The sequence below is a fragment of the Aulonocara stuartgranti genome (genome assembly GCF_965226115.1).
Source record: "Aulonocara stuartgranti genome assembly, chromosome: 11".
NCBI classification, from domain to species: Eukaryota; Metazoa; Chordata; class Actinopteri; order Cichliformes; family Cichlidae; genus Aulonocara; species Aulonocara stuartgranti.
In genome coordinates, this window is record NC_138947.1 from 13,860,415 (window position 1) to 13,875,101 (window position 14,687).

The following is a 14,687-nucleotide window of genomic DNA, read 5'->3' on the forward strand; positions in this document are numbered from 1 at the left end:
ATTATTATGTAGTTTTAGTTTGCATTATTCTCCTGAATTAGAAGAAGCTGATAACTATTGCATTAGTTAAACTGATTTGCATTACATTAAATTGCTGACTTGTTGTGAATGAATGATATTGTTTTATGATGCATTATATTGCTGAGTTATAAGAAATACTGTTCGCAGAAGGTTATTGTCTAATTTGTCTGAGTAGAAGAGAACAGAGTGTGCTGGAGTTTTCTGCCCCATTTCAGCAGGAGCAGATAAACAGGGAGCCAAGGTCGTCGCTTAGGCGCTGTGTGAGAGAGAGCATGTGAATGTTTAGGCTTTTTATGATAAGGTGGAGGCACCAGAGGTTATAAAAGTTTGAGCAATGCTCCACCATTTTGAGATTTTGAGGCTGTCTGCATCAGTGTCCATCTCCCACGTGTGTGATCATTAAATCATCGTTTGACTCAACCCGGCCGGACCAGTGTTGTTATTGTGGTTTTTTCTCTTGTCTCCATCCCCAATATTTTGAACCTTAACAGCTTGGGGGCTCGTCCTGTGGTATTGGGGTGGAATTTAAAAGTTTGGACGGTCCGAGGTTGTCGAACGGACAGGCACGAGCCAGTGGTCTGATTTGAGTGGACAAAAGCCGGCTTATCTAAAGGTAAGGCACTACCTGTTGAATTATTTCCAAAATGTGCCAAATTGGATATGACTAAATTAAAGTCTACTCACTGAAATTACTGGTAGAGTGTCTGTTTTGATTTTGATGAGAATCACCGTGTGGTATGCAGTTAAAGTTGCTTAAGAATGTTTAATGAAGTTGAAGAAATATGAAAGTAATAATGTTGGGTTTGAGTCCCTGGATATTGAGCTGAAGGCTCAGGTAGTTTGGTAGGGAAATTAGGACAGAAACTGTTCCAGAAGTAACAGATACTGTTTAATAGTTTTACAAATTAGGACAGAAACTGTTCCCAGAAGTAACAGAGACTGTTTAATTGGTCGTAAAAAAGTTATCTTTCTTCGGTGGGACCCGTTATGGTAAAATTTTTCAAAATCGGTTAGGTTAAAATTATTATAGGACGGCACTGGAAGATGCTAAGAAGCACATAGCCCGGAGGTTACGCTCCCTCCTGGCCGTGGACGCGCGGTCTTGACCTGTCGGCGAACAGGGGTAGTTCAGTTTTGGTTTAACTGTGGGGTACAGGGCATCCCGAAATAAGCTAGGAGTTACCGAGACTCCTCATCGTTTAAAACGGTGTCATGTGCTTGTTTGGACAAAGTTAAATTGAGTTAGGGATTTAGAAGTTAGGTCAGAAACTGTTCCCAGAAGTAACAGATACTGTTTAATTGATTACAAAAAAGTGAAGCTTTCTTCGGTTGGACCCGTTAACTTAAATTTGTCGAAATTTGTTAGGTGCTGAATCTGTCAGGCCTGTCAGTAATTGTAAATATAAGACGTCTTTGTAATATAAAATAGAAGAGTTTTGTCTGAGCTTTGTGTGACCCTGTGTGTGACGACAGCGCACTGCAGCGCTGCGAGCTATTTTTAGACGGTGTGTGAACATGCAAATGAGCTGTGACGCGCACAGAGGACTTTGCTTCCTGTTTAGCGTGTTTTTGAGTTTTATAATTTTGATTTGCAAACAATGATACATGCCTGTAAGTAAAACGCTGATTTTGCTGATTATGATACTACAAATAAGGTGTTGAATGACTGGGGTGTGAATGATGTTGGAGTTTAAAGCTGAAACTCAGAGAGGAGTGTGTTGGGAGACTGGCATGTAGTCTGCAGTGCAAAGGTGGGCGTCTTGCCTGCTAGTCTATTTAACAGTAATGAAAATGATATTAAATAAATCTCTCAGTGTGTTGATACAGGTGGCTATGGGGCTGGACCAACTGCCCCCACAAGCACGGCGGCCGAAGCAAAATTATAGTAATGGACACAAAATCAGCAAGAATCAGCAGCTGTGGAAAAGACAGCAGCTAGCAGAGAATTAAAGGAGAAATTAAGAGAAGTTTTACACATAAAATTGCGGCCAACAGACTTGTGGAGGTTGGGAAGGCGCCTGGAGCATCACAACAAGAAGGTGAAACAAAAACACACACAAGCAGAGAAATGTGAGAGAGAGGCACGTGCTAGAGAAATGCCTCGTTTGAGAAAAAACGTTAAATTAGCCCATGTACAAACGCACATACACGCAATGAAGAAACAGCTTACACCCATGAACACGTGAAGATTTTCCAGCAAGTTTAAAGCAGTGAAACTTAACATACACCCGCCGTTACACAATAAAGTTTATCCACTACTAACAAATAAACCCTCTGGGTTGCAGGACAACAACTTAACTTCAAAAAAAAAAAAAAAAAAATCACAACCAGTGATTACACGACAAATTTAGTGGTTAATAAAAGTCAAATTGTGACATGTTTTCTTTTGATTGATTAATACAAGTGATTACTGAATGAAAGAAAATTCCATTTTTGTGCTTTAAACATGATCTTAAGAATTTTAACATGTACCTGTGTTGTCCTGTCAGCTTGGTGGGTTATGAGAGGATTATATGGTGAGAAAAAAAAAACAAAAAAAAAGGGGGAGAGAAGGCTGACACAGGGCCTGGTCCCGTTGTTTTTCCCCTCTCTGAGTAACACAGCCAATACAACATGATTTTCCTGTTCGTTTGTTTTTGTTTTTGTTTTGTTTTGTTTTTTCTCTTTATGCTTGATTACAGGCTGCTTTGTCGGCCCGGAAAAGCCGAGGCTGACCCTGGACTCCTGCTCTCCCCTCTACCATCTTTGCTCTCTCCTCTACCATCTTTGATGTGACCCTGACTAAATGCTAAAGCAGCTGAACCCGCAACAACAACTTGAAAATGTCAACAGTGCTGCAGGAAAATGATCTCATGCAGCAGAGACGGAGAGCGGTAATCCAAGGCCCGTTTCACTACACGGGGAGATTTCTGTCAGCGTGTTTTCTTTCTGAGAAGATTGAGAAAGGCCCGGCTCCCACCACCGATTCTGACCACCTTATATAAAGGAACTATTGAGAGCATCCTGAGCAGCTATATCACTGTCTGGTTCGGGAACAGCACCATGCCGGACAGACAAGCACTACAGAGGGTTGTGCAATCAGCTGAGCGCACCATCCGCTCCGAGCACCCTGACCTGCACTCAATCTACAGCAGGCGGTGCTGGACCAAGACCAGGAAGATCGTGAAAGACCTCAGCCATCCCAACAACAGACTGTTCTCTCTGTTGCTGTGTACGTGACAAAGAAACATCTGGATTTGGAAAACGAGGCACTCGCAAAGCCACCAGCATTGTGCCTGATTGGACACACCCCTCTCACACACTCTTTACATTCTTGCCATATGGAAAAAGACAGCTTCAGCTGACAGAGCTGTGACGAGACGCCCATCAAGCCCAGATGAAAAGTGAGGCCGAGCAAAACCATGCTGACCTTAACCACTCTGCATTAAAACTGTGCAGGACAGTGACGGACCAACAATGACCATCGGGCAGCAAAAAGGGCGTGCCAGGGACAGGAGGAGTAACTGAGGTCACCTCAGAATGGACAAAACACCAGGAGAAAATAAGCTGAAGGCACAGGTGTCGGGGCTCGGCCAGGAGCTGACCTCTGAGAAGAGCCGAACAGCAGAGCCGCAAAAGGCCGTGGAGCAAAGCAAGGAAAACATCAATGGACTTAAATCTGATTTCTACGGAAAAGACTCTGAGGTTTCTGCCCTCAATAAGACCTCGAGGCATCAGAGCAGAAACTGAGCATGGCCCAGGAGGAGCTAGCTGAAAATCGAACCCATCAGGCTTGGAGTCCTAGACACCGGACTTGAAATCAGGCCGGAGCATCCTGGAGCTAGATGAGCAGTGTGATTTGTCCGGTCTGCTATGGAGCGAACGTTAGGGGGATGGCTTCCTGTCGCCTCTGCCGTCCTCCGATCGCTCAGCGTCCTGGGCTGCCCAGCTCTGGACTGAACGCTCGGGCCGAGACACCCAAACAACCATGGACTCCATTCCCGTGGAATGGGACCACGACTACGACCTCAGCCGTGGGCTTGAGAGTGCAAGAAGGGATCCCAGAGAGCCTTGAGGCCTGTGTAAAACTAACAGAACAAAGATTGAGGTCTTCCACTGGGGAGGTGGAAGCTGCAGACTCTCCTATACACCTTCTGGATGTCAGCCGTTCCACCTGCAAACAAACGGACAGCAGTCGCACTTCTGCAAGCAACAAACGGACATCCAGACAATTGAGCTGCGTATCAAAACCCTGAAGGAAGACCGAAGCAAAAGGGTCAAGTAAAGGAGGAGCGAAATAAGGAGAAGATGCTGGACACTGGAGAAAAGGACTGCCTCAATTGGGGCCAGAACCAGTATGGACAGAACTCTGAGCAGCAGCACCAATGGATGCAAACAGACTGAAAAGGAGGAGGGCAGGACCCAGGGCACGCTTCAGGCCGTGGTTTACCCAGAACACTACAACAGGAAAGTGATGAACACAAACACCCACACAAACACACACATCTACATGCACCGACTCAGAGTGAAAAGAAACATACATATGAACATATGCACTCGTTGATTGAGGGAGAAATGACACACACACACACACACAAATTAAAATGTTGATTCAATGAACTGAGAAGTGATCCACACACACACACACACGCTGATGCAATGAAGAATGCTTTACTAACAAATGCTGCACACAAACATCCAAATACGGAGTTGGTTACAACAGCAAGAACTGATTGATTATTTATTGCTTAAATGTATTTCATGCCACGCAGAGGGCATTTGTGTAGATTTAGAGGACATGGTCTGAAGCACTTTGATAATGAAAACAATGTCTGTGCGTGATGTCTGTTTATGGCTCAAAGCCTCCACTGAATTGTTTACTGTGCTTCACACAGTCTAACAAGGAGCAGTGGTACAGAGCGAAAATGATGAATGAATGGTGTGAGTTTTATTTCGAAGAGATTATGAAAAGGTTGTGTTGATTCAACTTAGTTGTTTACGTTTTTGCCAAGGTAAAGAGTTGGTGTGTAACTAGTGTCCACTATTGAGTCAAGTAAATCCAACATGTTTTGTTGGTGCAAAAAGGAGTTTTGGTTGATCTTTGGGTTTTGTTTGACACTAGGTTGATTCTATCAGTGAGGTTTGGATTGTTCTCTTTCTCTAAAAGAGAGAGAAAGATGGTTTGAATTTTGGACATGTTTGCAATGGGCCCCAGTATCTGTTATTATATGAGTGTTTTATTGTTTACGTTTGTTTTTGCTTTTGTTACAGTGCACTGAGATAAGAACATCTGAGAGGTGTGATCCACCGGTGGTGATATTTTGGTATTTTGTGAGTTCCTGATTTAACAAATCAGCTCTTTAATCCAGGCCTGAGAGATTGAACTTTAAAGCGCTATAAAATATTCTTATTGAAAACAGTCGCAAAGTATTTTTTCTCCATGATTATAATGAGCTTGGGAGAAAATTGATTTATATGGGACACTGATCCTGAAGCCTAAAAGGATTGCAGCGAGTCAATCCAGTCCAAAGAAGGAAAAACAAACAAGGAGCTGTTTCCTTTAAAATGATGACGTCATCTTGCTGGTGATGGAGCCTCGAATAGGCTGCGCGTGAGACTCCATTATCAGCAACTTTTGGTATGAATGTGTGTGGATGTATGCATATGACTGACGACTAAAAGTTTAACTGACTTGATACTGAGACAAAAACGGTGCTGACTTTAGGATTATTGAATGTCCACAGACAATTCACCCTGCCTGTAAAAGAAGGGTGGATGTTTTGTTTTGCTTTGTTTTGTCTGCAAGAACAGAAGAATGACAGAGACTAAAGAGCTGTAGCTTCACAGCAGTGTGAACTGCAGACTGAACCCTTTGGTTGCTAATTTTGAGCTACTGATGTTTGCATTAAGGAAATTGTGTTTTAGTAGCTGTGTTTTAATTAAGGTATTACATTATATTGTTGGGAATATTAAATGCTAAAGTGAAGAAAAGGTTTGATCCCACTCATGACTGAGCATGTTATTATTAACCATAGTGGGTCACTATAGAGAGTCAATTAATTTTAGAAAAAAAAAAACCAAACAAACAAAAAACCCTCCACCGAGGTCTATGAATAAGAGGGGAATGATAGACAGCCACACTCAAAATGGAGATATGTAATGATAAACACTGGTCCCCGTCTTTTGGGCGCTCTCTTGAAGTAGTCAACAATTTAAAAGTAAGATAAAATAACAGGGGCATGTGCTGAGGGGTGGTGCTGCACAAGAACAAGAGTAAAATAAAGAAAATATTGTTTTTAGAAGTGCAAATTAAAATGTACCATTACACTCAGAGGATCAATATGAAGCTTAATATTTGTTAATTTTGAATGAAGTACATGACTGGTGACTGTTCTGTCCTGAGCTTTTGTTTTTACAGCACCCGCTTGATCACACCAACAGTTTCTCGCCACCGAAGAGGGGTACTTGAAAAAAAAAAATAAAGAACGGGGAGGAATATCATCAAAACTGGAAACAGGTAATCCCCAAAGGGGGTGATAATGCCATAACTTTCACTATGGTCAAATTCTCAAAATTTGACCCTCAAAAATTCTTCAAACATTTAGACACAAAGTGGAGATTTAGATAAATATAATGTCGTAAACCACATAAGCATGAAGTATTTGATTCAATAAGATGGTGAAGTAACAAGCAGCAAAAGGTTGATCATGTTAATGGTGTTTATTCAAGGGTGCAGAGGAGATTATTATTATTAAAGACAACAAATGAAATAACGAAAAGTAGAAGTGGAAAGAATTTGCGTTAACGGTAATAAAATCAAAAAAAAGAAATACTAACTAAAACTGTACTGAATGTTCACAAAACTAACTAAAATTAACTAGATTTATAGCAAAATGTGTTTGGTTGCATTGATGTGTGCGTGCCCTGCTGTAGTGAAATTAAGGTAGTACGTTAGTCGAGTCGTCTGTGTTGCTGCTCCGTTCACGCGCAGAATCAGGTCAGGAAAAGTCGGGAGACAGCGCCAGAATAGAATTGAGGATGATTTTAATATGACTGTTTTGTAGACATAACAAGAGTCTTGTAGTGGAGAGGGACGTAATGTCCTCCTGAGACCCAGAGAATAAGAAAAAACAGGGAGAAAATATTTTCGTTTTTTCTTTTTTCTTTTTTTTTCTTTTTTCTTTTAAATGAATCAAGTGTTATTAAAATAACAATCTCATAAGATGAAGATCAGGGACCAACCCAGAAGTCACTGACACTTCACTAACTGTAAACTATTGGTTTAGGAATAAGTGATGGCACTGACCTTTCTATTTCACAAAAGTCAATTTATTTAGGATATCTGAGTAAGTACTGATTTTATTTGGAGACACAAAGGAACATTTGGCACTTCCCTCATCTCACATCTGTTTCATTGTTGTACCCAATCATTCTACAACTGAAATGCCTTGGACTGCTAACCATTTCAGGCAAGTGGAGTGAACCATATTTTGCTAGACTCTCATCAGATTGGGGCTTCCTTTTATTGATCTTTGGAGAGAAGTCTTCATTACTGATATTATTCAGGTCTTGTTCACATGTTTGTCCCAGGTTTCTCAGCCAAGAGGAGCTTAAACCCCAGATACTGTGAGTTCTTTTCACACATTGAGATCACTGATAACTCTCAGCAACGACGTGATCTCATAGAAACAATTAGGTGTTATGGATTCAACTATAATTGCGACTCTTATTTTTTACTTTACTGGAAAACATTTCTGCATTTTACCCATATTTTATTTTTAACTCAAAATCAAAATTCCAGATTCTACTACATGTTGGTTTTGCACCAGATAGGACGACAGATTTCAGGTGGCCCTGTGTCTTTCTCTATTACATCTGCCACTGCATCTCGATAATCTTCTCTGTGGCTTTTAGTGGGTCCTGACCCTCTCATATTTTGAAAAATCTATGTTTGAATCTCCCTTAATAATTGTGTTAAGAATTCTCTCCGCCTTTGTCAAAAGTTGGGTATTAGGAAAAAGTGAAATAAATATAAATATAAAGTCCCAATGTGTAGAGCACACATTAATAAATTAGTCATGTTCCCTGTGAAAGTAAATGAGCCTAATTCTTAAAGACCCCTGAAATTATTTACCAGATGTTTATTTTTTGAATAAAATAAAAATCTGAGTTTAACAAAACATTTTAATTGTAAATATCAAGCTTACCTTTCTTTCTTCCATAAAATGTGCTTGTGGGCACGCCAGCCATTTTGAAAAGGTGGGAAAAACAATTGGCAAGGCCACACCCCCACACATGGGATATAATTTTAAAGGTTCTGTTGTCCTCTCTAAGAAACATCAGGACTTAGAGGAGTGGCAAGTAGAGTATGAGAGCTACAAGCAAAAAACTAAATGTGTACTACAGTGCGCAAAAATGAATTACTGGGTCATCAGGGGGTCTTGAGGGACATTTATAAAACAAAAAATCCCACAAACCTTAAAAGTGCACTTGAAAAGCTCACACAAGAAGGTTAACCTAGCTTACCTAGAAGACCTCATCAGGGGGAGCACGCTCCCCCTCGTTGAAGAGCTCACCCACTTAACTCGCATCCCAAGAAAATAGCTAACCCCAGATAAGGCAGCGTGATGTATCCCGAGATAACAGGACTGGGACATCTAAATAAAGGTGTGAAACAATCGCCTTCAAAAGGTTATCAATTGACTTCAACCAAAATTAGGAACACTCGGTGCGGCAAGAGTTAATAGTTATTAGTCTCAACACCCAAGGATAATTAGAAGAGCATGACTGATATGATGGAACTGAGATTTTGTTACACTTAACTTTTGCAAAACACAAATAAAACTAAATTGAAACTAAGGATTTTCAGAAAATAAAAACTAGACTAAACTAGCAAAGAATTGGTAAAAACTAATTACAACTGGCAAAAAATTGAAAATCTGGAGTCGAAACTAAATAAAAGATAAAACCTAATGAAAATGGCGAAACGTTTAAAACTCTGGTGCAGAGATTGGCAAATCTGACCAGGAACGTTATAAAATGGATTGTCAGAACAGTCAGCGTTAAAGCCACTTTTGACAGTCCATACTAGGATGGCATTGGACATCTTGGGGGTGGAAAGGGGGTTGGTGTGACCAAGGTGTGGTTTGGCTTGTCGTATGTATATTTGAGATCATATGGCTCTGGATGGACCAGTTACCAGGGCATGGAAGGAGGACAGACTCATTAAAGGAGGAGAAGGCATTTCCTGGGATTGGAGATCCTCTGGGTGAGTGGTTGATTAAAAGCATGCATAAAATAGAAGTTATCTGTTGTTATTGATTGGTAATAGATTGATAATTGGCCTCATTTACAGCTGTATTGACTTGTTGTGGACGTAGTCGACTTCAGGTTTAAACACTCTCATTAACAGGTTGAAAATAGTGATATTAAAGGAAGAGTATGCAGCACCACCCTGTCAGACGCCAGTGATGGTGGAGCTCACTGATGAATCAGGTGAGCTGGATTCATGGCTGATTCAAAACTAAGATCCCCCTGCTGTGGTCAGTAAGGGGAGAAAAGGGGGAAATAAAATCAAGAATTAGAGAGGCATTTATAAACGTTTAGGTGTCAAGTGAAACGGGACAAAAGGGGGTGTTATACTGTTATTTTCAATGTCAGCATTATTATTGTATGAGAATCATGCAACAAGCATTGCATCGATGATCATTTATTGAAGTTTTTGACCTTATACTAACATCTGTGTTCCTGTGATTGTTATAACCTCTGATGAATCTTCTATTTACAGGTGTTAGGATAATGATATAATTTTTCATTGCAAGTGTAACCGTGATCATTTTTATACATATTGCAACTTGTTGCTCATTGTAGAGTTGTGCTCAAGTTAATAAGGGTTAAAAGCTACGGTCAGCGCGAATGTCTGACTGATCTATTGAGGGGAAAGGCTTCGAGCATAGAAGGCCGCACGCGCTTACATAACATTGATATCATGTTATTCTTTGTGATCTTTGCTTCACTTATGTCTTTAAGGTTAGTTTAAGTAGTGGCAGTTAATTAAACGAGATTTATTAAAATATTAAATACCTGAGTCAGAACGTTACACGCGGATCACCTTAACAGTCTGGGAAACTTTGTAGCTGCCTAACTTTTTTTTAAATGTTCTAGCTCTGTTGATTTGACACATTGGAATGTGTCAAAAAAGGGGGGGAAGGTTGAGCTTTAACATCAAACCAGGATTATTTGAACATTTTTATAACTTCATTTGTGTCTTTAATAATTTAGGAATGGTAAAGCTTAAGCTAATAGCGGTCCGAGAAGACGGACCTTTTAGAGAATCAGTGAAAAAGCATAAACTATCACTTTCATGTTTAATCATTACTCATTGAAATGAACTGAATAGCGTTTAGAAGATTTGTTAATTTTTTGTCTTTTGTTAAAAAGAGGGGTTTTAATAATTTTCAGACACACCTTGCAAATGTGCTTATAACGAGTTGGCACTCGGCCTTTTGAAGGTCAGAAGCTTCGTTCGGCGTGACTGTCCGGACTGATAAAGTGTAAGAAATGCCTTGAGTGCGGAGGGCTAAATGCAAACACTGCTTACACACACATAAGATATGATTAGAATAAGTCCCTGGGACATTCTGAATGTTTTAGACCAATTCTGAATCACTAGAAGGTCAGCAGATAAGAACATTAGATTATTAGGGTTAGGAAGAGAGGTGTTTTGGTTTTCTGTCTCTTACAGAGAAAGGAACAGACACCAGACGAGGTCACAGAGATGCGAGGATCCTCCTTAGCAGAGTCAGACACAGTGACTGCCGAGACATCAACTGGGTCCAAGGGTCATGGCGTTTGGGCTCCAGCTAGTCACCACAAAAGGATGGATCCCATAAACACAGCAATAACCATGAAGGGGTTGGCGGAAATCCGGGAACACCAGACCAACGAGGTTCGAGAGGCTTTTGGGCAAAAAGGGGACACCTTCCTGTTCCTTTTTCTGGAGAATACACAGATCGTTGTTTGAAATCGGAGCAGAATAATCCCCTGATCTGTGTTACGACTGAAGGGTTGTCTAACCCCTAAGGTTGAAGAATTAAGAGCAGAGGATCACCCAACTGGACGACACTGGTAGCTGCAGCAATAAAATAAAGGTTAAGAGCTCTTCGGACGGAGGTTCTAGTCTACGTCTGAATGGTATAAGGGAACACCAAATAAAGCTGTGGGAGAACAGGGGAGTGTCATCTGGACCTGCTATCCTTGTAGTAATAGTTTGTCTTGCACCTGACTTGCGCAAACACAGAGGTCATCTTACATATGGTTTGCCCCTCAGGGGGACAAAGGACCTCAGGAGGGAGAAGAGATGAACCCGGCCACACTGGGCTACAGGGTGTTTGTGAGGTCATTATTCTAATGACCTCATCAGGGGGAATTGTAAAATTATGATATTATTTTATGCCATGTTATACCCCTAATTAAAGATTGTGAATTATTATGTAGTTTTAGTTTGCATTATTCTCCTGAATTAGAAGAAGCTGATAACTATTGCATTAGTTAAACTGATTTGCATTACATTAAATTGCTGACTTGTTGTGAATGAATGATATTGTTTTATGATGCATTATATTGCTGAGTTATAAGAAATACTGTTCGCAGAAGGTTATTGTCTAATTTGTCTGAGTAGAAGAGAACAGAGTGTGCTGGAGTTTTCTGCCCCATTTCAGCAGGAGCAGATAAACAGGGAGCCAAGGTCGTCGCTTAGGCGCTGTGTGAGAGAGAGCATGTGAATGTTTAGGCTTTTTATGATAAGGTGGAGGCACCAGAGGTTATAAAAGTTTGAGCAATGCTCCACCATTTTGAGATTTTGAGGCTGTCTGCATCAGTGTCCATCTCCCACGTGTGTGATCATTAAATCATCGTTTGACTCAACCCGGCCGGACCAGTGTTGTTATTGTGGTTTTTTCTCTTGTCTCCATCCCCAATATTTTGAACCTTAACAATGGATAATGTCTGACTTGCTGTTGGGAATATACTATGTAACCTATATTATGATTTTTTTTTTTTTTTTTTTTTAATTGTATTTATTTGTATGGTTTAATTTATTTAACTATGCATTTATTTGGAACCTTTTAGGATTAACACTTCAATTATCGTTATTACTATTATTATTATTATTAGTGTTGTTATTATTATTTTAATGACTGCCATACGTTCATTTTATGTTGGTGTTGATACTGTTGAAAAAACAAATAAACATACGTTTAAAAAAAAAAAACAAAAAAAAAAAACTGCATAGAGTCAGCTACTTTTTTTTTGGATAAACCAAACATTTTATTGAGAATTGTCACAACAGGAAGTATCAAGAAACACTCCTGTACAACATCCTTCTTAATCCTCCTCCTCATCGTCAGCTCCTCCAGCTCCACCCTGGCCCTTCTTGGCGTTCTTTCTCTTGACGCGGCCTGGGCGTCCACCGCCGTACGGAGACCTAAGGGAAAAGTCGATGTGCTTCTGGCTGTCCAGGCGAACCACAAAAGAGGGGATATTCACCACCTGCTTGCGCACACTGCCAAGACAGACAATAAAGGGAGGACTTTAGAAAATGTTGATGCATCTTCCAGCTGCACTTAAGAGTTGTCTTTGCAGTTTAAAAGCTGAAAAAGCTTTCAGGGTGGAAAAAGTGTGAATCTTTAATATTTTACATGTATAATTTACTGCAGGCTTCATTGACGAGGAATTCTTGACACCACAGGAAATCTGAACTTATGACTTAAATCATCAGCCTGAGTACTTCATATCCAATGCTGTAGTGAATACTACAATTGCCCGAGGTGCAATCCCCCATACCTTACCTGACGGCCACAACACCGTGGCACTGTCTGCGCCCTCGGCAGCAGGATTGGCTCTGGGCAATGTCTACTGACAAGGTATACGGTTTTGATACCGAATTGACCTTGATGAAAATCTTAACTGTTGTCAACAGGGTGTGTTACAGGTTGGTGGTCCTCTGATGGAAGAGGAAGCATCGACAGGTTCTCATGAGTCCATCAAAAAAACCAAAACAAAACAAAAAAAACCCCACTGAGCCCGTTATGTGTTGCTTTGAGCTTACCGAATGTGCCTCTGGCGGATAAGGACACGAGCGTGGTGGATGCTCTTGGCAAGTCCAAGCTTGAAGACCTGTGTCTGAAGCCTCCTCTCCAAGAAATCCTCGACCTTCAGGCCCAGGATATAATCGAGCTTCATCTTACCCTCATCGAGCACACCGATTCTCACCAGACGCCTGAGCAAAGCGTTACCTGGAAAACCACACGTATACACAAAACGTCATTTAAACATACAACCACAGAGACGTACTCAAAAATCTATGCAGAGCAGAAATATTGGCCTCATTGACGAGGAATTCGTGACACCATGGTGAAGTCTGACACTTTATATATTTAAATCATCGGCCAACACAAACCAGCTTCAACTCATCCTACCCACCTTCAAACAGACGCTTTGGGTCCTTCTCATCCAGAGTGAGCAGCTCTCTGGCAGCCTTGCGGATCTTGGCAAGGGTGAACTTGACCCTCCACACCTCACGCTTGTTCCTCAGCCCATACTCGCCTTAAAGGGAGATGAAACGCCGTAATCAGTTTAGTATACCTCATTAAAGGGTATGCCTTGAAATATATATATGGACGGAAGTTATGAAAATGAAAACATACCAATGAGTTTCAACTCCTGGTCGAGACGGGACTTCTCGAAGGGGCGGCGGGGGGTGACATATGTCTTACGACAAACCCAGCTTCTGGCAACGGGCATGATGGCTTATAAGTGCCTGCAAAACCAAGAAATTACAATGAGGGGGACGCTACATATAAGATTTATACCATTTTACACTTTTAATAGGTTATTCAAGGTTGACATGTTATTTGAATCTTGTGCACAGAAGACATTTTAAAGGCAAACATTATGCACGTTCAGCAATAACTCGTTACAATTTACAACTAAGACAATCAAGTCAACCTCAAAAAGTAGAGTCAGTTTAATTAAGCCAAATAGGCTCTCCATCTGTCAGTCTAGTTCCGTTTTTCAAAGCGTTTACTGAATAATTTAAAAAAAGACATTAACTTTTTACCAGGCTAAAGGGACCTACAACCGTCACTATTACTTCCATGCTTCAACTGTATCGGTCAGATTTGCCACACGATCGTACGGTTTATGAAGACAAGGGTAATGTGTAAGGACCGAATTGACTAGAAACACTGATACATCGGATGCGCTTCATTAAATGTTTCTGAAACTACAATAAATCGCGTATAAACGTTTAACAGACCGGGCATCCGTAAGACTAGGCCGCAGCTACACCGCACCACGTTGTTTAATGTTAGCAGCTAGCATTAGCTTAAGCGCTTTTCGTTTAAAAACGCTTTAAAAAAAACATGCAGGTCTTCAATCGGCACAGGCATAAGTTTAGTTTCATGTCCTATGACTGTTTTTCAACGTGGAGGTCCAAATACACTCGGTTTGTATTGCTGGTAAGGATGAGGATGGTAACCGTACCTGTCTCGCTCAGGCTCGCGCAGTAAAGAGGAAGTTAAAGGAAGTCCATAATCATTTATAGGGCCTGCGAGCACACTACATATCCCATGATGCCTCTCACCGCCCAAACGGAAGTCGGGCCCGCTGGGTTTGTCGCTCTCTGT

General features: G+C 41.0%; 1 protein-coding gene across 2 annotated transcripts; it reads right to left on the reverse strand.

Annotated features, from left to right (window-relative positions):
- Window positions 1-12,299: 12,299 nt before the first annotated feature.
- rps9 (ribosomal protein S9) lies at window positions 12,300-14,631 on the reverse strand. Of its 2 annotated transcripts, XR_014279482.1 has the most exons (6): window positions 14,545-14,631; window positions 13,707-13,819; window positions 13,483-13,605; window positions 13,109-13,295; window positions 12,849-13,003; window positions 12,449-12,562 (listed from the first exon to the last, which is right to left on the reverse strand). XR_014279482.1 is itself a non-coding variant. In XM_082550540.1 (5 exons), exons 2-5 carry the CDS (start codon window positions 13,801-13,803, stop codon window positions 12,385-12,387), a joined length of 585 nt encoding a protein of 194 aa, XP_082406666.1. In that variant the 5' UTR covers window positions 13,804-13,819; window positions 14,545-14,631; the 3' UTR covers window positions 12,300-12,384. The 2 variants fall into 2 exon arrangements, 1 of the variants encoding a protein (XP_082406666.1); XM_082550540.1 differs by lacking the exon at window positions 12,849-13,003 and having other exon boundaries at window positions 12,300-12,562.
- Between the last annotated feature and the right edge of the window lie 56 nt (window positions 14,632-14,687).

Excerpts from the sequence above, each read along its gene's own strand:
- rps9 (XM_082550540.1), bottom strand. The coding sequence starts at position 13,803 with ATGCCCGTTGCCAGAAGCTGGGTTTGTCGTAAGACATATGTCACCCCC. Across the intron at positions 13,606-13,706 it reads CCAGGAGTTGAAACTCATTG|GCGAGTATGGGCTGAGGAAC; the intron begins GTATGTTTTCAT and ends TCTCCCTTTAAG. Across the intron at positions 12,563-13,108 it reads ATCCGCCAGAGGCACATTCG|TGTGCGCAAGCAGGTGGTGA; the intron begins GTAAGCTCAAAG and ends CTGTCTTGGCAG.